A 26,053-nucleotide genomic window follows, 5' to 3' on the forward strand; every position below is an offset into this window, starting at 1 on the left:
CTGTGATGGGTTGGCGCCCCATCCTGGGTTGTTCCCTGCCTTGTGCCCTGTGATGGGTTGGTGCCCCATCCTGGGTTGTTACCTGCCTTGTGCCCTGTGATGGGTTGGTGCCCCATCCTGGGTTGTTCCCTGCCTTGTGCCCTGTGATGGGTTGGTGCCCCATCCTGGGTTGTTCCCTGCCTTGTGCCCTGTGATGGGTTGGTGCCCCATCCTGGGTCGTTCCCTGCCTGATTGATACATGCTGTCATGAGGCTGTTTGTCCCTGATTGATACATGCTGTCATGAGGCTGTTTGTCCCTGATTGATACATGCTGTCATGAGGCTGTTTGTCCCTGATTGATACATGCTGTCATGAGGCTGTTTGTCCTTGACAAGATAAATAGTTTCGCAGTTTTTGTGAGCGATGCACCTGCTGCAGTTCTGAGCCACATTAGAACACTGTTAGTTTTTTTATGTTGCTTAGAAAGTGCTGGTTGTCAAATTTTACTCACATGTGTAGCTGTAAACATTATTTAATGTATTATCATGTGGTGTTTTCAGTATTTCACGGTCCCCTATGTGTATACAATTTCATAATTTCTTTTAAAATTTAAGATGAAAGTATCAATTGAAAATGCAATCAAAGATTTAACATAATTTTGTGATCATGACTGAAAAACTAGGCTAAATCCAAATAATTACATTTCTCATTAAACACGAGGCAGCTGTCAAGAAGCTTTCATTTTAATTTGAAAGATTTGTTCAATTCCATTGCAAAATCTTTGTAAAAATAATTAGCATGGTGGTTAGACAGTATGTAGGGTCATAATCTGGGTTCCTGATGATGCAAGTGACCTTGCAGAGCTCCCAAACCATCTCACCCACAGTGGCACGTATCTGTACTTTAGACAATAGTGGGGTATGCAATCACCTCCACCTCACACAGGGTCAGGACCTTCTTATCTCCTGGTATGATGACGGTAACATAACGTCCCTCTATGTCAGGACATTTAAAGGTGTAGGTGTTTCCAGGAGGGACCGATGAAATAGTAGCACACCTGGAACAGGAAACAGAACCATGAACCTTTTTCTATTACAAACACTAAAGTGCAAGACAACAACAGTATTATATACATGAGGAACTGAATTGAGAATCAATATTGCATCAATGGAGAGGATGGAAGCAGCTTCAGGAACCTCTTTATTTACTTAATCAGCTCTCTGCATCCTGATCCGCTACACTAGCAGGAAGACTATTCCATACTCTAACTACACGCTGTGTAAAGAAGTGCTTTCTCAAATTTGTTTTAAAATGTTCTCCCACTAATTTCTACTTATGGCCATGAGTTCTAGTATTTAAACTAATACTGAAGTAGGCATTTGGCTGAACAGCATCCAGACCTGTTAGGATCTTATAGACCTGGATCATGTCCCCCCTTAGTCTCCTTTGCGCGAGGCTGAACAGATTCAGCTCAGCTAACCTCTCCTCATAAGCATGGTCACATGCTCTCCCCAACATCCAGAACATCTACATCAAGCGATGTAGATTCAGGGCAAGAAAGATTACTAAGAATCCCAGCCACCCCAACAATGGCCTCTTCTCAGTGCTGAGATCAGAGACACACTACCGCTGCCTGAATGCCAGCACAGAAGGGCTGAGGAAGACTTTTCCAGGCAATTCAGATCCCTAATCAGGATAGTGTCTAGGATCGAGTGCCAACCACCGTTCCACTACAGCCTGCTCAACATGTGCAGTCTATCTCCCATCTGTACTCCCACTGTACAGTAAATGTTGACTTATTTATTTCACACTTTGCATTATCACCTGTCACTTTACAGCTCATGATTATTGCCTGTTTAATGTTTGCACCCTCTATTATCTTTTTATACTTATGTATCTAGTGAAACACAGTCTTGGAGAATCTAGAACTTAATACATATTGTACTGACTGTAACTGTTTCAGTTTGATTTGTTAATGGAACCCTGAAAAGCAGCTGTACCCATTTTCCATCCAGGTTGCTGGGTGTTTTATGCTATATAACAGTGGGCTGTAGATCAGCACAAACGTTTTTGGACGGACTTACAGTGGGTTGCTCCTGCCATTGTTTTCCAGGGAGTTTCCAATTCTAATCTCAGCTCCTTTGATCCTGTCTGTATGTGCGTCTTGTCTGTTGGTGATATTGACTGAGGTCACTCTGTACACATCCAGGAGATCCACCCTCCACCAAGGGTCAGTCTGAGGCTTGGTGTGGGAGCAGGACCCATCAGGGTAGACTGCATGGCGGTTTCCATCAATGGCTTTGTCTGCAGCACCTTCAAAGCTGAACTGGGATGACTGGGTCGCTCTGCCCCTCAAGGCCACATTTTCTTCAGGAAAGAAAGCAGAGAAAGAGAAAATACAGTTCATGAAAACCCATTTATCTTGTACCTTAAAAACCGCTATCAACATGAATTTGATATATTTGCAAGTTGTACAGTAACCGCACCGACTAGTTGTGTGCGATGAACACTAACCAATCACAGGGCTTGCATGCACCTCCACCTCACACAGCGTCAGGTACTCATATCTCGGGATGGACACTAACCAATCACAGGGCTTGCATGCACCTCCACCTCACACAGCGTCAGGTACTCATATCTCGGGATGAACACTAACCAATCACAGGGCTTGCATGCACCTCCACCTCACACAGCGTCAGGTATTCATATCTCGGGATGGACACTAACCAATCACAGGGCTTGCATGCACCTCCACCTCACACAGCGTCAGGTACTCATATCTCGGGATGGACACTAACCAATCACAGGGCTTGCATGCACCTCCACCTCACACAGCGTCAGGTACTCATATCTCGGGATGGACACTAACCAATCACAGGGCTTGCATGCACCTCCACCTCACACAGCGTCAGGTACTCATATCTCGGGATGGACACTAACCAATCACAGGGCTTGCATGCACCTCCACCTCACACAGCGTCAGGTATTCATATCTCGGGATGGACACTAACCAATCACAGGGCTTGCATGCACCTCCACCTCACACAGCGTCAGGTACTCGTATCTCGGGATGAACACTAACCAATCACAGGGCTTGCATGCACCTCCACCTCACACAGCGTCAGGTACTCGTATCTCGGGATGGACACTAACCAATCACAGGGCTTGCATGCACCTCCACCTCACACAGCGTCAGGTATTCATATCTCGGGATGGACACTAACCAATCACAGGGCTTGCATGCACCTCCACCTCACACAGCGTCAGGTACTCGTATCTCGGGATGAACACTAACCAATCACAGGGCTTGCATGCACCTCCACCTCACACAGCGTCAGGTACTCATATCTCGGGATGGACACTAACCAATCACAGGGCTTGCATGCACCTCCACCTCACACAGCGTCAGGTACTCGTATCTCGGGATGAACACTAACCAATCACAGGGCTTGCATGCACCTCCACCTCACACAGCGTCAGGTACTCGTATCTTGGGATGAACACGTTGACATATCGTCCTTTCATGCCGTGGCAGTAGAAGGTGCTGGAGCTGCCAGGTGGAATGGTGGAGATGACAGCACACCTGAATGAGGGAAAAAAATACTCAATATTTAAGTGACTAAGTGTTTGATTGATTGCATTTTAAAATGGAATACTGTATCCTGGAGGGTGTTAAAGAACTGACCTCGGTCCAATCACTGAAAAAGTCAAACCTATAGAAGGGCTTAGAATATTCACATTCAAATATGGGCAAGTCTGAAATTTATGCATGAGAAAAGGACACTGTACGGGAGTGATGATGGCACCGTCCCAATAATAATGTTGATTTGTATATTAGTACCTGGGATTGCTGTTGCCGTTGTTCTCCAGAGAGTTTCCGACGCGGATCTCAGCTCCATTGATCCTTGTGTGATACTCCCCCCTGTTGGTGATCGTGACAGACGTGACTATGTACTCCACCCGCAGGTTTACTCTCCACCAAGGATTAGTTTCTGCTTTAGTGCAGGAACAGGAATTCTGGCTGAACACTGTATTGCGAACTCCATCGATGGCCTTTGCAGCAAGATTGTTGTTGGTCCAGTCAGACGACTGAATTGCTGTTCCCCACAGAGCCACGTTCTTTTCTGCAGAATCACACAGAATTAAACACTCAATAGATTGCTGATGTTCAGGGCTCCGTCATTGCAGAACGGACTCAAGGTTCCTAAGGTGTCAAGCAGGTTTGCAGAGGGAACTATGTTCTTATATGTTAAAGCACTTTTAAGATATAAACAGGGAAGTTGTAATGCCATAGAAAATGTCATGTTTATAAATATCGTCTTTATCTGGTAACTGACACATCATTTCAATAGTTATCTCCAACTTTTCTACAACTTCGATTAAGTATAAGCTCAATTACACCTGAATGCTTTATTAATACTCATTTGCCCAGACGACCAACAGTGATAATTCAATGATTCCATCAATAAAATAGACTACGGCGAAAAAAGTTTTATTTTCAAAAGCTCTATGTTAAAGAGTAATTCCTTATATTATTTTATTTATTTAAAAAATTAACAAAAAAACTGACATACAATGATCACCACTCCCACCCACCAGGGCCGGAATGGCCAATCAGGAGAGTCGGGGGTTAGCTGTTGTGCCGGTCAGACACAAAATAATTCAACAAGTTTAGAATTGAGCTGGTTGGAAACAAAATAATTTTACAATTTCAAAATGTGTAAGATGTGTAAAACACATCTAAGGTTCTGCTAAAAAGTCATAGAAGAGTCTAAATGCATTTTATATCGGTCAATGCACATCGATTGTTTTCATTTATTCAAAGCCAGGTTAATGAATATGAACTGTATTGAAACAAGTAAGGTAAATAAATCTGGTCTCTGCAGAAAAAGTTTAGTAAATGACTCTGTACTGCACTGAGGAAAGCCAGGTAACACAGCTTCCTGAACGACAGCTTGTCTCAGACAAACACCAAGCTCACCTGTGGTTCCACCAAGAGTGAAGGTGCTCCACAGCAACAGAGATCCGACCAGGACCCTCATGGTCATGGAGTCTAGAGGAAGGAGGACAGAGAGGAGTAAGGGCGTGACTGGCATCTGCTGACGTGATCATGGGCACAGGACGACGCTTAGAGCGCAGGGTGCTGCGGAAAGTCCAAACAACCAATAGACTTTACTCAAGTTCTTTTGTAATATTTCAATATTTAAGACTCAAGAGTTCTTTATCGTCAGCACATTCATGTTCAAGCACATAGTGCATTGAAACGCCATTTTCCTTGGGCCTATGATGCTACACATAAATACATATATAATATAAATCAGTAGCTATCAACAGCTATCAACTGGAAACTTTTTGGAGAAATAATGATAAAGTCGCCTCCGAGCTACTGTGAGATAAATATCACAGAACTATGTTTTTCTTTGACGAAACAGACAAGAGGAGGTGCTGTAGCCCCTTCAGAGCACCCAGGTCCAGTGTGATCTGCTGCTCCTCCTGTCACTGGTGGAGTTACAGTTAATTTGGTTCATTTGTAACTGGAATTAAAGACTGGAGTTAAAGAGTGAATTATAAGCTACATAAATGCACCCAAAGAGTATGCTGACACTTTTTGACATATAATACATATTAAAAATTATAACCCATTCAACTGAATATCACACCGTTCCTGAAATAAATGCAACACAGTTACAATATTTAACAAGATCAGCATCATGAATTTTAAAAATTGTAATTCTAGTAAAGACATAAATACCCCCTGAAATATCTGCTGGATACGCACCGAGAATTTTTTTGTCCTTAAGTAGACTGTCAGTAGTGGAGATGCACTGAATATCCTTTATATAGGCCTCATTATTGACACAGATATAAAACTGAACATATTATCCATGCCACCCAACTGTCACTAAATTACTCGCCCAAAAAGTCAACAGAATATGTAAGCTAGGATAATTAAAAGATTGCTTTACTCTATGATTTGACTCTTGCTTTGTTTGCTTTCAGCATATGTGGGATGGAGGAGATAACATGAGCTGGACAGAGACCCACAATTTCAGGGTTCAAACCAAAGTCATTATTAGCAGAAACAGGAAACTTCCGGCAAGTCAAACTGAAACACTGGCTCTCAAAGAAATCAAAACTTTAGGGCAGCGTTTCTCAACCCAGCTCTTGGGGACCCGCATAAGATCCACATTTTTACTCCTTCCCAGCTCCCAGCCAATCAAAATCACAGAATACTCGGTACAGGGTTCGGAGCTGGGAGGAAGCAAAAAAATCTGAAAGTCATCCATCATTTTGACAGATAGGCAGGTAACGATCTCCTGAAACCCAGGATAGTCCATCAGACTGCAAGACAGAGAAGTGTGATTCCTCCACATAACATCGCTCCAGAGTATTGGGATGTCATACTTTACCACACTCCATCCGATGCTTGGCATTGTGCTTGGTGATGTGAGGCTTGCATGCAGCTGCTCGGCCATGGAAGCCCATTCCATGAAGCTCCTGGTGCACATTTTTTCTGCTGGAGTTAATGACAGAGTAAGTTTGAAACTCTGCTGCTATTCAGCCAACAGAGCTTTGATGACTTTTACACACTATGCACCTCAGCACTTGGTGACCCCACTCTGTACTTTATCTGGTCTGCCCCTTCATGGCTGAGTTTCTGTTGTTCCTAAACGCTTCCACTTTGCAATAATCCAACTTACAGCAGACCATGGAATATCTAGCAGGGAAGAAATTCCACAAACTGACTTATTGCAAAGGTGGCATCCTATGACAGTACCATGCTTGAATTCACTGAGCTCTTCAGAATGACCCATTCCCTCAGAAATGTTTGTAAATCTGACGTGCATCAAGGTGCTTGATTTTATGCACCTGCGGCAATGAATCTGAATGAAACACCTGAATTCAATGACTATGCCAATACTTTTGTCCATATAGTGTATCTGCCATATTTAGCATAGCAGTCATGGAATTAGAATCCCAAGAAGCAGCATGTGTAAGAAGAGCACTGGACTCAAGACAGAACCCTGAGAAACCCAAATGCTGAGCTACTGAGGAACATGACCTTGGCAGACCGGTGACACTCAACCAGGATGTCAGCTGACTGCTGAGAACATCCTCTCGTGTGTCTATGGTGTCACGTGGTCCTTGATCAATGTAGTTCTTGTATAATTTCATGTTTGGATATTTGGGAGTCTATGTTTGTACAATGGGAGAGCTCTGCAGAATGGCCATTCATTATGACAGGTGGCTGTTTATAGCAGAGGGCTGTTATAGGGACCGTAAAGTATGATTTATAATGCAATAATTACTGGATTTAGCAAACGTACTTTAAGGCACAGCTCCCTTCCTGATCTTTGCAAGCCAATGTTTGAGTAAATTATTTTTTTCTGTAAAAATCTAAATGTGTTTTACTGGGTTTTTGGAGTAAAAGCCTATTGGCCTGATTCATAAAAAAATGACGGTTCCTTCACAGTATCATGCTAAATGAATACTGTGATAACTTAAGCTCACTCATATAGCTTTCCTTTGCGGGAACATCACTCCAGTGTCCGCTTAACACAGCATTGTTAATAAGGGGCGTCACATGTATGAGCCTATGAAGATCATTGTGTTGATGAGCTGCTTTATACAGTATATACTTCGTACTGCTTCCTCTTTTGCATGAGCAAAATTCACATTGTGCTGAAGGCCCCACAACCTCCTTTCTTTCCCTGGCTTTGTTCGTGCCTGAACTGCTCAATAAATGCCCCGATCCTGGGGTTTCTCAGCATTGGCCTGCATTCTGGCTCGTGCTTCACCCTGCCGTCATGACACAAAGTGTCCTAAAATTAATATAATTAGGTCACATTCCTATGCATCTATTTAATCCAAAGTAAATATCACCTCATTCTGTCAGAACGTTAAGCCTGATTGACTGAACTTGATTATTTGTCAGATCTGTGGCTGTTGCCTGTATCTCAGTTAAACCAAACTTGACATCAAACCTGACACATCGGTTTGTTCCCTGACGGTTGTCTGACATTGGAGCAGAGAAGGAGCCAATTTCATCCATGTGCCATTCATCTACAGTATGTACATGGCGTCTAACTGCTCTGTGCTGTAAAAGCAGAATCTCACTGAAATCTGATCATTATCTACTGGACCAAAGCAATGATGTGACTCTTCATCACACTTGACTGACTGACCTTTCTGAACTATCCTCATGAAGATGTTATCACAACAAACATCGTACCCTTTGGTATTTACTCTGCGCTTCTCCATCTTGTGTTTTGACTCATCAAATTTTGCCACTGTTGAAATCCCATATGTCAGCAATTTATTTTCATGTTTGCAAGATGCATGTTTCCTTTTAAATCAGGTGCTTATCTACCAGCATTTCTATTTGAATATGTACTGTGAGACTCACTGACCGATTTCACTGGATACATTTATGGAAATGTGTATGAATCCAATTCAAAGTGAAACATGCTTCAGAGCATTGTTTTACTAATATTCATTTTACCTGCTCCTTTGTGAATACACAGAATGAGCAATATGGAACGGACCTATGAGGAGATGAGGAGGAAAATGTCAGGATTGGTCTCTGCCCTGTCGTGTCTGTCATTTCCCTCCTTGGCCAGCAGGTGTCGCTAGCCACCCCATTCCTAGGGCTTAAGTCCTTCAAGATCCCCACCTGACCTGTTTTAGTCCGAGCCCTAGCATTTACTTTATTGTCAATGGCCCGCACCTGTTTTGTTGAGTCCTAGTTACCTGTGTCCCTGCCTTTGCTCTGTTCTTTAATTAGTCATTCTGTGTGGTCCCTGCCTGAGTTTGTGTGCTTGTAGTAGATGTTTTTTGCTCGTGTTCTCTTTGCTTCTCCTCATAAATAATTCCTTGTAGCCCATGTTTGCCTAACCTACCTGCCTTAGTTTTTGACCCCTCATGGTCCCTTTTGTTTCATGTAGCTTTGAGTTCTGTTTGAATAATGTACTTCATATTTATAACCCGCACTGGGATCATCCTTTCATCAGGTCCCACTGTCAAACAAACATGTAATTCTGCCATCTTAAATATAATGAGAATGGGAGTCATTTATGTACATATCAGTGTGAGTTGAGGAGCACCTAATGTCCCAAGCAGACAGAGATGGGGTCAGTCAGGAGGTGAAGGTCACCCCCCAAGCTGTCTTTTCACAGCCTATCCACACACACACACAGTTTCATGCACCATGTTTGTGTGTAGTTGTGCCAAAATAATGAGCTTTGTCAGCAAAAAAGCTTCGCTTTACTGGTACCTATTTTAACCTGTTTTAAATTATCATCACTATTACACTCATAATTACAGACATTACCTTGCACTGTGACTCACCATAGAGCTGTCTGCCTGGCGGATTGAGCTGATCGCGCACAAGGGCAGCAGTGCAGATGACAGCGTCGTAAATCAGGACGCGGAAGTCAGCACTGATAAAACATCATAATAATGGCTATTTTTATTCCTACCTGCTTGGATCCTGGTTTTGTTCTGGCTGGTCACTGAGCAGACGACACAATGGCCTCTTTTACCCAAGTCGTCAATATTGTGATGCAGCTTAATTTTGAAAAGCATCTTTTATACTGTTAATAGCTAATGTAACTTCAATATAGGAGCAAGGCAGTACATTAACAAACTCCAGTTCACTCTTAAAAAATGTGAACAATAGTTTTAATGTTAGCTGTTATTCAGGAAGATCCACAGTAACAGGTAAACAAACTGCTTCACAAAAACATTTCCATATTAACCTTTATTTGCATAATCACCAAGCAACAGCCGAAAATTCCTACTCAGCATTAATGTTATCAAGTAGATATCTAACTAGCTTGCTAACAGAGTATATCTCACTTCGATTGCCTTATACTGTAGCTCCAATTGTTAAAACAACATGCTTGAGACAGCAGCCCAATTCATGATATGATGAAACAATGCACCTTAATCTAAAACCAGAAGCACAACTTACTGTAATGACAACTCAAAATGGTTCTTTGTACCCGATGAAGGTATTTTACAATATATAATGATATCTTGACATTCCGAATAACACTTTATTGTTTAATTAATGTTAGTTTTATTATTTTGCTGTAGCAAAAATGTTGCATAAGATAATTCACAAACACAAACGTAATATATAATGCAGTTACTGGAAATGATTGTTAGCCACTTTTCCTGTATCCGCATGAATGAGATAGCAGTCTGCTGTTTGTTTACTAACATGGAGTTGCTATGGTGATATGGGTTTGCATTGCTTTTACACCACAACTTTCTTAGCTTTAACAAAGGAAAACATTCCTGGCATGCAGCTTGGTGTGAAAAGGTGACAATTTAAAAATTAAAACATAAGCCAAGATGGGGTGAGGTATATATGCTTCTACTGTTCACAGGTACCCTTGAATCTAATCAAGTAACATTGTTTTATCGGGTAGTGGTGAATCAGGGGGGGGGGAACAGGAGGAAGTGCCCAGAATGAGCCTCCGCCAAGTGAAGTCAGAAGTAAATTCTGCCTGAAGAGGCTTGTTCTAGCACAACAGTCTCCAGCCAGGGAACATGACATGCAGTGTTTTGCAAGGAATTGTTGAGCTGGGTGTGCCTTCACACTTTAGTGAGTGACCATCTCAATCGGCAGAACCCAAACACTTTCCGTTTGAGGTCTTTGTAGTGGTTGTGCCTTCACACTTTAGTGAGTGACCATCTCAATCATCAGAACCCAAACACTTTCCGTTTGAGGTCTTTAAGTCCATTTCTAAATGTGCAATCAAATGATGCACACAAAAGTCATAACAAAGACATGGCTTGAAAATATATGCTTCAGTTTATGAAAATTACCCAACTCCCCCTGGAAACCCCCAGTGTTCCGTGTAATACTAACTGAGGGCCCAGCTGCAAACCCTGACAGAAGTGAGTTACAGAGAACCTGGAGAACATGAAAGATAAAGCACAAGCCAGGGGATAGAATGCCAGTCCATGACAGGGCACACAATGGGCGATTCAGAGTAGCTACTCCGGATGGGTGCCATGTGTTGGAGGGGAAGGAAAGCCACACAAGCACATGGAGAACATGAACATTTCAAATAACGGAACTAGAAGTGGGATTCAAACTCCGAGCCACTTGGGGTGTAAGGCGGCAATCTGCTGCACTGAACTACTGTGCTGCTACTCAAAACATACATGCTAAACATAAAGAAAATTTACATTTAACCAGAAAAGGTCTAAAATGGCAACTACACATGTATCAGTCACTGCCAGCTCACTGGAAAGTTCTGTACTGGAAAGTTCTGCACTGGAAAGCCCTGCATCACAGCATGAGAATGTTTCTGTGGCACTAATTTTTATAAAAAGGTTAACAGGGAAACTGCATTTTGTGGTTAAAGCACACACATGTTTCACTTGCATTTCACACAAACCCGGCTCTAACTTGTCGTTAGACAGGTGAAACTGGACTGTGCAGGTAACCTCACAAGACTGAGCATGACTGTGTGCATGGCCGTGAGCTGCGCACCCCATAATTTCAGGGCTTTACTGATAAGGCTGCATGATTCTGGGTGAAATTTGAATCACAATTTTTTTCACTCAGAATCGAGACTGTGGTTTTATCTCACGACTCTTGAGCAATTAATTTCTCTTTTTTATTATTTGACATTACATATTGTCTTCATGAAGATGGAATAGACACAATGTAGAGAAATGCGCAGGGCTCTTCACTCCTATACGCGACATAGGCGGCCGCCTAGAGCGCCAACTTCTGAGGGGGCACCAATTCACCAGCCACTTTCATTTTGCCTTTGATGGGGGGGGGGGGGGGGGGGGCGGTAATGCTCGCCTAGGGAGCCACATCAGCCGGGACCGATAGTGGATGTGCAATATATTGGCTATTATATTGCTAATGAATAATATTCATAACATATCTAAATCAGTCCAGTGTGGAGATCTTAACAATCAAACTTAATCAATACACAAAGCTTGCAGCACCTAGAGCTAAAGACACAGCAGCTAAATGAATGGAGATAATCTCATTGGACGAGCAGCCACTTTCCATAGCGAGATTTCATTGGCTTATTCACCACTCATAAGAGCTCTCAAAGTACTGACCTGTCACATATTTATAATCCATCATTAAATCTGGACCGCAGATCAATCTTACAAAATAATATAAAAACGACATTATATCATTCTGTTAACCTGTGCCCCAGTGAGAAATGCTAAACAAACTTAGACATCATCAGCTTTTTATTATAACACCTGTTTTTCTACCCCCTCTACATGTCTCACAGTGTAACACAATCCTGTCATATGTTGATACAGCTCATGGAATAAAGGGAGCGCTGGGTTTGATGCACAGGATCTCCCCACTAATGCAAACATGATAGAATCCGTGTCGTGTCAGAACGAGATCACATAGGGGTATGAATCGAGATCGATGTTCTAAAAGGATTAATGGTGCAGCCCTATTCTAACTGATCTCCATGGAGACCTACCACTGCATTATAGAGCAGTTTGCCATTTTTGTAGAACAGTGCAGACTAGTGGCCTCAGGGTTTAAAGGAAGAAAGATCAGAGATCAAAAGTCAGATGTCATACACTTGGAATTGGCTTGAGTCCCCACCCTGGATCTGTGTCCATCTTTGATGCTATCCTTTCTCACTAGTGTTCATGAATAGTTCAGGTTTAATGTTGAGCTTTAATTTTGGTCTGTATATTAAGTACAATCAGATGCTTCTTGTAGGTAGTAATTTAAAGAACAGTAAGTAGCAGCACCAGACAATTGGCACAGCAGCTGAACACAAAAATTACACAAAAATGTATCACAAGTAGAAACTGCATAACTGAGAGGTGATGACAGAGCACACTGGGAACCTGCAGTTTCTACAACTGTTTTGTAGGCTTATGGTTTACAGGTAGAACCTGTCTCTGAACCTTGTGGTTTGGATGCTGATGTTTCTGTGCTCTCTGCCAGAACGGAGGCGGGAGAAAAGCTAAAGTGAGACTAGAAACCCAGGGGGATCCAAAAGAACACACCAGTATACCAAACCAGTACAGGATATCTGCATGTTAACTTGGCTAGTGGCTGGAAGGAGGTAGTTGACGGATGGCAGTTGACGTGTAGAAGCCTATTGGGGGCAGGCTGCCAAGTCCCGCCGGCATAAAGAGGCTACTCATCTGTCAGGAACACCCAGCAGAATGAGAGAGGAATTAACTACACAAGCACTGGAATCAGCAGCCAGATCAATAGGCAAGTTCATGTCCCTGCAGGTAGCGAGCCGTTATTCAAGAGGGTGGGGAACTCAGGTGAATTCTAGCAGACCAAGTGCTCCATGAAGTAAATGCTGGATTTCGGCAACTTGGCAACAGCAGGAAGAAAGAAAGTCAGGGTTGGTTCTCTGTTGGCACATCGGTGAAGCAAGAAAGTCTCCTGAAGAATGTGGATCAGAGCTAACATGCATTACTGCCACTCCTAAAATATAGTACAGATGTAATGACCCCCCCCCCACACACACACACACACACACACACACGCGCGCATTCACACTCCTTTACTGCAAATTTACACGCCAGAGACTGGAGTTTCAGTCAAATGCTGCATGGTGCCATACCCTTACTCCAGACTGCTCTGTTAAAGTCATGGAGTGTCTGTTAAAGACAGCAAGGAAAAAAAACTCCCTCAGAGAGAGAAAGATACCTTGAGAGAAACCAGGCTCCCGGTAGGCAGGCAGATGGGCAGATGAGGTAGCTGAGGCCGACAGCAGCAGGGTTAGGGTTAGGGTTAGGGTTAGCAGCTAAGAGGCTCCAGCAGGCTTAGCTAAGACAATGTGACTAGGAGAGAGAGGTTAAGTGGCAATACAGGTGTGAGGAATCCCTGAAAACCAGCATTCCAATAACAAATCAGGCCACGTGAGAAGCAAGAGTGACAGTGCTGACAGTACAGTTCATCCAAAGGTGATGACACAGATCCCCACCCAGCTCTCCACCTAAGACTATACCCCAGAGCTAGTGTCCCTGTAAGCTAAACAGGTTTTAGACTAATGATAGAGTGTGCACCGGAATGCTATACATTTTTGGACTATTCCATAGCCATGGAGCTCGATAGTAGAATGTTCTGCAGCCAATCAAAGCTCTTTCCATTCCAGGGTTAACAGATGCAAACAAACAAAGGAGGTCAATGGACCCCAAGGATCACACACTTACTCCGCCATTCAGACTGATCCATAGGTACACTCAGGACGTAGTGTTACAGTGGTGTAGTCTGGTAACTGCCCTTTAAGTCTTTCAAATCTTTCAAATCTTCAAAACAAGACTGAAAATTTTCAAACCCCAAAGGTGCTTGAATTATCACCCATTAATATCCAACTGTACACAGTGCACTATTGTATTATGTAAGAAAAACAATACAGTATATAGTAGCAGGAGCTGCAGAAGCTTCTCTGTTCAACCTGCCAGTGAAGCATTAATTCTTTGAGTACAACATTTTTTTGAATTTTCCTTTATTGGTAAGAAACAGACTTATGTCGTTTATGGATTATTCATTCTTTTGGAGTGAAAGAAATGATCGTAGTCTCGGCACTGATTCGTTCGTTTCGTTCAACACGATTCATCGTTCAGTGACAATGATCATGCCAAGTCAGTATGGCACACAATCCAACAAAACAATATATGACAAAAAATAGTTCTTTTAATTATGTATAAATATAGACAAGTTACACCGTTGAATAATTGAAAACATTTGTAACCCTATTCTATTAGATGTTTTATTAATAAATACAGGGACTACTCTCTAGACAAAAAATATCCTAAGGTCCCCCGGAGCGAAAAATACGAACGGTTCTGAACAAAACTTTTATATTGCACACCCTGAGGAGAATCATGACTTCCATGTCTAATAAGGATATAGTACAGTGTTTTAGTCTTTAATACGGCAAAAGGGGCGTTGTAGTTTTTCGTTGCGCTAAATCGGCGGATGTTTCATGTCTCACCGACGGCGGGGATGGCATGGGAGGAGCCGGCAGCTGGAATGCAGCGGGGCTGGCGGCGTGCCGCGGCGGCCCTTCCCCTCCCCTCCCCTGATCTCAGACAGGACTACGCTCGGCGAAAATCGCTGCGACGCCTGCGAGCTCGGATGGACCGTCGCTTGGTGACAATACCGCACCGCGACCAGAGAGGGAAAGGAGCCGGGCAGATCGGAAGGGGGAATATACAGGAAAACCAACGGTAAGAAATCCAACAATAACACTGTCCGACATCGTGAAAACTTAAACATACCTGCCCGAACTTCATTGCCGGGCCCGAAGATTATATTTTTGGGTGGGGTCCGGTTATATTCAAAGCTTACGGTATCGGATGGCCGCACTGAAGCTTTTTCCTTGGATTTTGAACTTATCCCTGATTTTAGAAACGAGGAAATGAGTTCAGGAAGCGAACAGCCTGTACAGCGCGGGCGAGAAGTAAAACGCCCGTGGAGCGCTGACTTAAACTCACAGAAAACTCCGATCAAGTTAGCAGGAGAAGGGAAGTGTTAATGGAAGGTAAAACGCAAAATGTGACGTTTCGATACGCGGTCCGCGCGTTGACTGGCCGCACAGTTGGCTAACTTAGTAACCTTTGTAACTTACGCAGCCAAAATGAAGTTACGGGCCCGAAAACTGGGTGCGATTAAAGTAAAAATGTTCAGTGCGATTTTCTGGGTTTGCCTGAGTAAAGCAGGCGTTGTTTTAGCAAGTCAAACAGCGAGCTAACGTTACTGCCGCTGGGCAGACCCCCTGTGGGCGTCGGGGAATCGCCGAGCGCAGATCCACGCCTCTGAAGCCGCACCTGTGAGTGATCGCCAGGTATATCGGCCTGTAGCAATACGGACCATCAGAAGAACAGCAATTGCCCCAACCAGGTCTTTTAAAAACGCAAATGAAACTAATAAGTATAGATTTGAAAACCGTCGCTGTGTACATTTGTCTTTTAATAGCTGATCGTTTGTTTGTGTATCATTGTGTTGGAATTAGATTTCATTGCAGCGCATTACATGTAAGAATGAAGCTCGTTTTACTGGCAACAAAATTGATTAAATGCCTGTGAGTAACAGCGCACTTACATTAGATTTTTTCATCCTTTGCCAGTTACTTATGTTCCCATGCTCAGATAGACAGTATCACGTTAATATGGTCACCTTTTGTTTCCTAAGATGTACATAAAGCACTTAAAGCATGTTATGGCTTACATCCGTTATTATGTTCTCTGCCTTTATTCATTGTTTTGCAGTAACCACTCTAACCCTAAACACAGGCTTTCCCAGCACAACCAGGCCAAAAATCCAAATACCTCATTTATGGTTTTTTGGAATTGAAATTATTCAATGTCCTCATTTATGTGAGACAAACTTCTTTTTTGTTTGATGCCACCTTGTGTAACAGCGAAACCTTAGGCACTCCTCGACAGCTTGACTGTCTGAGGAGGCCTTGGCCAGATCATCCGCTCCACCATCAGTATCCTAGTGATGCACATCTCTGCGATGATTGTAAGCTTAATTTGATTTGTAATGGATGCTTACATAGACTAACATCAACAAGTGTCGTTATCTGATGAGCATTTTATATATAAAGGATGTACTAATCGATTGGCTAGTTAACAGAAAAGCCAGATTTTCTCCCTGATCGACGCTGACCAGCAATTACTCAATTGGTCTAAGTATAGCCGTTTATATGATATGAGCAAGTAATTCACCAACGTTACTTTTTTGTCTCAATTAGTGCTGGGCGATATGCCGATACTTTATTTTACCCAGTTGCAATTGTATCCATGCTACACATATCAGAGGTGTAGTAAGAATCGCGATACAACTCTACGTTTACATTTATTTAGCAAATGCTTAGCAGATTGCAAACATGCATGCTGTTGAGGAGTCGACTTGGCATGAGTGCAGCTAAGCTGAGCTTCCAGTGAATGCCCAGGTACAACGTGTGCACTGCTTAACACTATTATGGTGACAGAACAAACAGACAAGCGTGTGTCACACAGTTTCTGCGTGTTTGGGGGCTGCATCAGTACTACAGGTAAAACAGAGTGATGTGAAAATTTTATCTCAGCGCTGTATATATCTCACTTCATTGTCAACTACCGTATCTGTCTCAGTGGATCTCAACTTAATGGCAAGACATTGAAGTAATAACTTGATATTTCTTTTTTTAGCAGTTAACTAACTTGTAAATAAACTTTATATACCATCGGACCAGTCTACTGTAATTTGCAAACTTTGCAAAGGTGCGATTCGTACAGCAGTTGGCAATACGACCAATCTGTTTAGGCACCTGAAACATCAGCACCAGGTTCTCTTTTTCAAAGGTATTGGACACTGGACTGGAGTTTCCTCAGCCAGGGATAAAATGTATTAGCCCTAAAATCATTGTCATGCAGAAAGCCTGATTCCTCCTACAAATGCAAAATGGTCAGATTTTTGCATAGCTGTGGTACGATGCGTCTGTAGACAGGTAGCCTAGCATTGTCTAGCAGTGTTGCCTTTGGTAGTGTGCATTTTTTGTGTATGTTTTTTTTTCTTTACATATGACTTTCCCAGAGCACCATTTAGTTCTTAATTAACCTAGAGATACAACATGTAGCATGATCAGGTTGGTATTAGATCTAGAATGTATGGATTGAAAATGTATATTATACAACCTTTAGCTTCTAATCGCCTTCTGTAGGATGCTAACCTGCCTAGTTGCAGCTGCAGGGTGCGTGCTGTCTGTAGGATGCTAACCTGCCTAGCTGCAGCTGTATTGTGCGTGCTGTCCGTAGGATGCTAACCTGCCTAGCTGCAGCGGTATGGTGCGTGCTGTCTGTAGGATGCTAACCTGCCTAGCTGCAGCTGCAGGGTGTGTGCTGTCTGTAGGATGCTAACCTGCCTAGCTGCAGCTGTATTGTGCGTGCTGTCTGTAGGATGCTAACCTGCCTAGCTGCAGCGGTATGGTGTGTGCTGTCTGTAGGATGCTAACCTGCCTAGCTGCAGCTGCAGGGTGCGTGCTGTCTGTAGGATGCTAACCTGCCTAGCTGCAGCTGCAGGGTGCGTGCTGTCTGTAGGATGCTAACCTGCCTAGCTGCAGCTGTATGGTGTGTGCTGTCTGTAGGATGCTAACCTGCCTAGCTGCAGCTGCATGGTGCGTGCTGTCTGTAGGATGCTAACCTGCCTAGCCGCAGCTGTATGGTGTGTGCTGTCTGTAGGATGCTAACCTGCCTAGCTGCAGCTGTATGGTGCGTGCTGTCTGTTGGATGCTAACCTGCCTAGCCGCAGCTGTATGGTGTGTGCTGTCTGTAGGATGCTAACCTGCCTAGCTGCAGCTGCAGGGTGCGTGCTGTCTGTAGGATGCTAACCTGCCTAGCTGCAGCTGTATGGTGCGTGCTGTCTGTAGGATGCTAACCTGCCTAGCTGCAGCTGTATGGTGTGTGCTGTCTGTAGGATGCTAACCTGCCTAGTTGCAGCTGCAGGGTGCGTGCTGTCTGTAGGATGCTAACCTGCCTAGCTGCAGCTGTATTGTGCGTGCTGTCTGTAGGAGGCTAATCTGCCTAGCTGCAGCTGTATTGTGCGTGCTCTCTGTAGGAGGCTAATCTGCCTAGCTGCAGCTGTATGGTGCGTGCTGTCTGTAGGATGCTAACCTGCCTAGCTGCAGCTGTATTGTGCGTGCTGTCTGTAGGAGGCTAATCTGCCTAGCTGCAGCTGTATGGTGCATGCTGTCTGTAGGATGCTAACCTGCCTAGCTGCAGCTGTATTGTGCGTGCTGTCTGTAGGAGGCTAATCTGCCTAGCTGCAGGGTGCGTGCTGTCTGTAGGAGGCTAATCTGCCTAGCTGCAGGGTGCGTGCTGTCTGTAGGATGCTAACCTGCCTAGCTGCAGCTGTATTGTGCGTGCTGTCTGTAGGATGCTAACCTGCCTAGCTGCAGCTGTATTGTGCGTGCTGTCTGTAGGATGCTAACCTGCCTAGCTGCAGCTGTATTGTGCGTGCTGTCTGTAGGAGGCTAATCTGCCTAGCTGCAGGGTGCGTGCTGTCTGTATGCTGTCAGGCAAACTACTGAAGCTTTTTGAACCCTTTCTGTCAGTGAAGCCTGCACATGCGTCATCATAGAGTTGTGGAATGATTGTTTAAGAGAGTGCTTTCCCGCTTAGAATAACATGCAATACATTGGATTAAGAGTGTGTTTGTAGTTTCTGAGTCCCTTATTGTCTGCAATTGAAAAGGGTTGGAAATCTCTGGCAATCATTAGCCAATGTCTGATCCATTGTATTTTGTTTTGCTGGGGTTCAGGTCTTTAGCATAAAGACTTATAAATCTCAAAAACCCATGGAATATAAATAAATAAACAAAATAAATAAACAAATAAATACAATTTATTTATTTGTGCCAGAGATTTATTTATTAATTTATGTTAAATATAGGGCTGCACAATATCACATGGTGATCTAATCGTGATTATATGATATCACATGGTGATATAATCGTGATTATATGGCACATGCACATAATCAGCAGGGCTTTGGATGACGGGTATAAACATTTGTCCAGACCCTGGCTTTTTGGTCCTACATGAACATTTACTTGCACCCATAATTCGGTACGCATATTAGTAGTACACCTAGAATATTAATGAGAGGCGTAATGTGATGCCCAAAAGTTAGTAATCTCTATAAATTCAGCGTTTCCTCATGTTTATTAAATTTAGCTAGCGAAGTGCACCACATGCCCCTGTTTTGGTAAATTATGGAAGCGATAAGCACTGAAGTGGCGGTGAAGAAAGGGACAGATCAGCAACCAAAACATCTTTTAGAAGAGGAGATACCGTGGATAAACAAAGTAAGAATATGTTTGTGGTGTGGTGGTACTTTTTGCCATTTAAAGTCTGACACGTTTGTACAGTATCACGTTAATATGGTCACCTTTTGTTTCCTAAGATGTACATGAAGCACTTAAAGCATGTTATGGCTTACAGCCGTTATTATGTTTGCTGCCTTTTGGTCATTGTTTTGCAGTAACCACTCTAACTCCATTAACGGAGATGTTTCCTGGGAGAAACCCTAAACACAGGCTTTCCCAGCACAACCAGGCCACAAATCCAAATTCATTCATGCTCCAAATTCTGAAAGGATATTTTCTACTTTTAAATACTTATATTAGTCCATTACCAACCCTTCTCACCTCTCCAAAAATAACGTGAAACATAAACGCAGACCATATCTTTTGCATTCTGTATTCAGCATGTGCCGTTATCTTAGATTAGACTATAAAGTGGTTGGTCTCTATTTCTGGGCAGGAATGGATTACATCATAAAATGGATGCTTTTTGCCTCAGGGAAGGAACAGATTACAACATGAAATGTATTAGCCAAGCAAAATTTTGGTCCATCTAGCTGTTTTTAGCTGTTTATCCCAGGGCATGTCCTACTTTATCATGGAATGTGTTCTCTGTAAAACTTGGAAAACTTCTCAAGTCTTCTAAAATTTAGAGTGAATGGTGATCATTGTTTTGATTTGATTGCACAGTCTAAAGGTCGTTCAGGGTGCATTTCACTACATGTTGTACTGGTGTAACCATGTATGTGAAGAATAAAGTATCTTGTATAGTACAGTACTACGCAAGGCTAAGGGGCACTGAAATGTCACCTTTGCTATGACTTTCTGTAGAGACAATATGCAGCCCTCACTGGGTTTTCATTTATGTAAAGCTGTTCCATGTTAGTTTGTGTGGTGAATTTTTTTTCGTGCTGATCTACAAATGTACTGTCAGTCCCCATTGGTTTTGTTTTGGCCGATTGTAACATGTTGAATCGGCGTCAAAGCTAGTCGATGAAGCAGTTCTCTGATTGGGCCGTATGTCAAATGTCAAAGCAAGGCGATGAAGCAGTTCTCTGATTGGGCGTATGTCAAACGTCAAAGCTAGTCGATGAAGCAGTTCTCTGATTGGGCCGTATGTCAAACGTCAAAGATAGTCGATGAAGCAGTTCTCTGATTGGGCCGTATGTCAAACGTCAAAGATAGTCGATGAAGCAGTTCTCTGATTGGGCCGTATGTCAAACGTCAAAGATAGTCGATGAAGCAGTTCTCTGATTGGGCCGTATGTCAAACGTCAAAGCTAGTCGATGAAGCAGTTCTCTGATTGGGCCGTATGTCAAGCGTCAAAGCTAGTCGATGAAGCAGTTCTCTGATTGGGCCGTATGTCAAGCGTCAAAGCTAGTCGATGAAGCAGTTCTCTGATTGGGCCGTATGTCAAACGTCAAAGCTAGTCGATGAAGCAGTTCTCTGATTGGGCCGTATGTCAAACGTCAAAGCTAGTCGATGAAGCAGTTCTCTGATTGGGCCGTATGTCAAACGTCAAAGCTAGTCGATGAAGCAGTTCTCTGATTGGGCCTTATGTCAAGCGTCAAAGCTAGTCGATGAAGCAGTTCTCTGATTGGGCCGTATGTCAAGCGTCAAAGCTAGTCGATGAAGCAGTTCTCTGATTGGGTCGTATGTCATGCGTCAATGCTAGTTGATGAAGCAGTTCTCTTATTGGGCCGTATGTCAAGCGTCACCCCTAGTGGTGCCTGTGTGTTCTAGCTGAAGTTTACATAATCGAAGGGAGCCGGCTGTTTTTTGACCTTGGTTGGGTCTAGTTGTTTTTCCTTCAGCTTGACGTGTACTCAGATTTACAGAAAACATCTTTAAAGGGCTCTGATCCAAAAGAGTGGACCTGGTGGATCTCTAGTTGGATTTAGGTTATGGGTATTTCAGTGGCCTGTTTACTGACAAAGTGCTCAGCTTTTTCAGAATCTGGATTTTATAACCAAAAGAAGGGTTCTTTAAATGGAGAAATGGCAGGATAGCAGGAAATGTGATCATGTAAAGGTCTGAAATCTGAAAATGTCTCCTGTGATGTTCTGTCATATTGGTTCTTTTAGTCTGACATTGATGTTTTGTTTGCTCCTTGAGCCGAGGGAAATGTCTTCAGCGAGCACCTGCTCTGGAAAAAACCTGGTCAGGAACAGATGTGTCAGCGTCTTATTACAGATTCGTTGTTCGAGTGACCTTTTCCAGAATGGTGCCTCGGGAGTAATAGGCATAAAAGGAGAACAATGTGACATGAGTTCAAAAACCTGTGGATTGTGTGTTTCTCTATTACACCATACAGCTTTCATGGGTCATGGCTCTTTGTTTGGTGTAGGCTTTCTGTGTGTAAGGAAGGTCCCCAGGAAGCACGCCAAGCTAAGAAGGACAAGGGACCTGTTATTAAAGCTGTCCGTGTTTTAGCAAGGCCATCAACCACCATGCTGAGCTAACAAGGACAAAGGACCTGGTATTAAACTCGTTTATGCTTTGGCAATGCTATGAACAAGCACGCTAAGCTAACAAGGACAATGGACCCAGTATTAAATTTGTCTATGCTTTGGCAATGCTATGAACGAGCACGCTAAGCTAACAAGGACAAAGGATCCGGTATTAAATTTGTCTATGCTTTGGCAATGCTATGAACCAGCACGCTAAGCTAACAAGGACAAAGGACCCGGTATTAAATTCGTCTATGCTTTGGCAATGCTATGAACCAGCACGCTAAGCTAACAAGGACAATGGACCCGGTATTAAATTTGTCTATGCTTTGGCAATGCTATCAACCAGCACGCTTAGATAACATGGACAAAGGACCTGGTATTAAAACACTATGTATTTAAGTAAAGTCATCAATCAGCACACTAAGCTGATGAGGACAAAGGACTTGGTATTAAACCTGTGTGTGCTTCATCAAGGCCATCAACTAGTACGCTAAGCTAACAGTGACAGTGGATCTGGTGTAAAACCTTTCTGTGCTTTGGAAAGGCCATCAACTAGCATGCTAAGCTAACAATGACAAAGGCCGTGCTGTTTTACGCTGAAGGATTTCCTGTAGACGCAAACAAAAAAACATATATTTTGCTTTGAAGTTGCAAATGAGGGCACATGACGTAAATATTGTCATCAGAATATCGACTGTGCATGTGCAGAATAATTGACTTAGTATATCCAGTAGGTGGCATATATGTAAACTTTGACCATTCAATTTGTTCAGCTCAAAACAATAAATGTCAATAGCTCTGGAAACCTCTTCTACAGCTCTGGAAAAAATTAAGAGACCACTCCATTTTTAAAAAAAGTCTGCATTGTTTAATCCTGGTTTAATCCTGGTTCTGCTGACATAAGGCTATGCTGAGCAGCAGGCTGCTTTCAGGCTCAAAATGTCAAAGATGGCAGTACACAAGAACAAGGTGAAGCAGGAGACAGTGGGAATGACAGAAAACCAGCCGGGCAGAATAGACTTTCTAATGCCAGAGATGACTGTCAACTTGTCCAACAGTACCTCATGAATCGGAGGAGGACCTTCAAAAGAACGGGAAACATTAAGTGGTGTGAAGTGCACTGCTAGGACAATTTCGTAACAGGCTCCTAGAAGCAGGACTGAAGTCCCATAAAGCAAGGTTTCTCAACCCAGTCCTCGGGGACCACCAGACGGTCCACGTTTTTGCTCTCTCCCAATTGGCAGGGAATTGGGAGAGAGCAAAAACATGGACCGTCTGGTGGTCCCCGAGGACCGGGTTGAGAAACCCTGCCATAAAGCAAGAAAGAAGCCCTTCATTAATGAGAAACAGAGAAGATCCAGGTTGGAGTTTACAAAAAATGTATATTTTACACAAATGCACACTCATTAATTGAGAAATGAGTGAAACTAAAAATGTTGCTGTGGTCTCTTAATTTTTTCCAGAGCTGTATATTTCTTCACGATTAATGATGTATTACTGTGGAGCCCCTAAGAGGTCAGGATGAGAAAGTATTTTTTGAAATAGTTTCACGTTATTAGTAATATCTGTATTGTGGCCGTTTAAAGTACAAAAGGTAGAAATAAATGGACTAATAAGTATAAATACTAATAATACTTTCAGTGAGAAATGTGATTGGGCAGAGGTAAATAATAAACATATTTACTGTGCAAACTTTTTGTGAGACAAAGCAAACATCAATTAAGTAGTTTGACAAAAGAAAGTTATGTTTTAATTGTTTTAAAACCCTGAGAAGACCTGAGATTTGCGGTTATAAACCGTATCTCATCCTACTTTTGCGTAAGCTTCATTCAGACCTAGGAGACGTCATTTGCCCCCTGCTGGTCTGGAGGAATATCATTGTAGTACGCATCTGCATCCACTGTATGAGCAGAAGCTGCCGCGTGGACGACCGTCCCCAGACCGGAAGCGGACAAAAGCACATGCAACAAGCATTGAAGTATGAACTGGGCTTTAGGCATTTAAATGTGGCTCAGAGTCTCTCCTTCAAAAACAGATAATGTGAGTGTGGGTGGTGTTCGCTGTCTCTTTTCAACTCGACTTTTTTTGATACCTGAATAACTTGGACCAGATCCCTGTAACCTCCCAGTGGATTTTTTTGTACTCACTGGATCTTTGTACTCATCATAGGCAGCTACACTGGATCTTTGTACTCATCATAGGCAGCTACACTGGATCTTTGTACTCATCATAGGCAGCTACACTGGATCTTTGTACTCATCATAGGCAGCCAATGTTATGTCTTTTCAGCCCTGTGGTATTTCTGATGATGCTCTGTCACTGTGCCTGCTGGTCATTTGAAGAAGCATTCAGAAGGTGCATGAGATCATTCAAACCAGGCGTGCAGCTCAGGTGAAGGAGATGAAATCACATTTGACCTCACATGCTCTGTTAGCTGCAGTTCATATTTTAACACTGCGTGACTAACACCAAATGCTCTGCTGTGGTCCTGCAGTGTCATAGTAGAACAATCTTAAATGAATAGAAAGGCTGACCTTCGAAACCTGTGTCAACATTGTGGCATGAAGCCTTTGTGAAGTCAAACTAATGTTGACTCAGTAGAAGCCCAAAGGCTCAGCATTTTGATAACCACAGTTGTATTTACTTTCTTTGTTATTACTTGGGAAAGACGGGCTTGATGTTGCTGAAGAAGCTCATTTAGTCCTGGTGTAACATAACAACTTGACATTAGATCTTTAATAGTGGCCTTAGGCATAAAACAGACAAAACGCAAACAGTCGACACACCTAGTCAAAACATTTGATTAAAATCAGTCCAATAAGCAAAGAATAAGGACCTACTTGGTTGAAAGTATTATTGTAACCTTGTGCTAATATGCATTTGTGGAAAATGGTTAGCAAGATGAATGATTAAAATTAATAATGATATCTGTTATTATTTGGATGGCACTGTCAGTCAGGGGGTGGAATTGCCTCGATTTTTTGGATACAGAAAGTGATTTAAATGCCACAGTACTGCTGGTGGTGACTGACCTTTCATCTTCACAAACACATCCACCTCAATAGGGGGTGTTTGATGTCGAGGGAGGAGAACTGTTTTGGCAAAACTAAGAGTGCATAGCGCTGCTCTGGGTGAGATTCCTATGGTACCTGTCTGACCTGTAGGCAATAAGCATGACTTCCTTTGGTCTGCAATGCCAAGTATGAATTCATAAACTCTGTGAGTCATGTAGAATTAATATGATTTCTAAGCATTGAAATGACGGTGTTACAAAACTACAATAATCTTTCAGATGATTTATTTTTAAGTATCAGATATACAGTGGAGGAACATTTGTACACCTAAACAAATGGAAAGTTAAGATAGTGGTGATTTCAGGGATGATCTGACTGATTTTCATGAACCGTAAATATAACTGAAGCCCAGCAGTCACCTCTGTTACACGTCCATCCATTTTCCATAATGAATCCAGTACAGGGTCACGGTGAAGCTGGAGCCCGTTCTGGGAAGCTCAGGCTAATGGATGCCAGTCCATTGGAGTCTCATACATGCATAATTAGTAATGTAGAGGCATCACTCATTAATAGATAACAAATAGAACGTAATTTTCAACTACGAAATATCTCAAAAACTTCAAATATCACAATATGTACTTTGTTCAATATCACTCAAAACATACAATACATTCACAAAAAATAATATGTGCTGATTAACACGTGTATCGTATTCTGCAAGCTAGCTACCCTAAGCTTTGTTTTATCAGTGATAATCTTCACATATGGGAATCGT

The 26,053-nt window shown here is 42.8% G+C and overlaps 2 protein-coding genes across 6 annotated transcripts in view; one reads left to right on the forward strand and one right to left on the reverse strand.

Moving 5' to 3' along the window:
- Positions 1–715: 715 nt before the first annotated feature.
- Positions 716–13,749, reverse strand: LOC111851116 (uncharacterized). Of its 4 annotated transcripts, none has more exons than XM_072716978.1 (6): positions 13,668–13,749; positions 4,962–5,033; positions 3,822–4,104; positions 3,418–3,563; positions 2,065–2,347; positions 716–1,037 (listed from the first exon to the last, which is right to left on the reverse strand). In XM_072716978.1, the coding sequence occupies exons 2-6, from the start codon at positions 5,026–5,028 to the stop codon at positions 884–886; spliced, it is 933 nt and encodes a 310-aa protein (XP_072573079.1). In that variant the 5' UTR covers positions 5,029–5,033; positions 13,668–13,749; the 3' UTR covers positions 716–883. The 4 variants fall into 4 exon arrangements, with proteins under 4 accessions (XP_072573079.1, XP_072573076.1, XP_072573075.1 ...); XM_072716975.1 differs by lacking the exon at positions 13,668–13,749 and adding an exon at positions 6,386–7,526 and having other exon boundaries at positions 717–1,037; XM_072716974.1 differs by lacking the exon at positions 13,668–13,749 and adding an exon at positions 5,760–5,840 and having other exon boundaries at positions 717–1,037.
- A 1,247-nt stretch (positions 13,750–14,996) lies between these two features.
- Positions 14,997–26,053, forward strand: part of LOC111851150 (protein FAM83H-like) — a 24,460-nt gene continuing 13,403 nt past the window's right edge. Inside the window, exons 1-2 of one of the 2 annotated variants that reach the window (XM_023825784.2) lie at positions 14,997–15,193; positions 16,412–16,490. The gene's annotated coding sequence lies outside the window, so the exon portion shown is untranslated. The remainder of the gene's footprint in view (positions 15,194–16,411; positions 16,491–26,053) is intronic. The other variant, XM_023825783.2, reaches the window with a different exon arrangement.

This window comes from Paramormyrops kingsleyae, chromosome 9, assembly GCF_048594095.1.
Source record: "Paramormyrops kingsleyae isolate MSU_618 chromosome 9, PKINGS_0.4, whole genome shotgun sequence".
Lineage (NCBI taxonomy): Eukaryota > Metazoa > Chordata > Actinopteri > Osteoglossiformes > Mormyridae > Paramormyrops > Paramormyrops kingsleyae.

Excerpts from the sequence above, each read along its gene's own strand:
- LOC111851116 (XM_072716978.1), bottom strand. The coding sequence starts at position 5,028 with ATGACCATGAGGGTCCTGGTCGGATCTCTGTTGCTGTGGAGCACCTTC. Across the intron at positions 4,105-4,961 it reads CACTCTTGGTGGAACCACAG|AAAAGAACGTGGCTCTGTGG; the intron begins GTGAGCTTGGTG and ends GTGATTCTGCAG. Across the intron at positions 3,564-3,821 it reads AACGGCAACAGCAATCCCAG|GTGTGCTGTCATCTCCACCA; the intron begins GTACTAATATAC and ends TCCCTCATTCAG.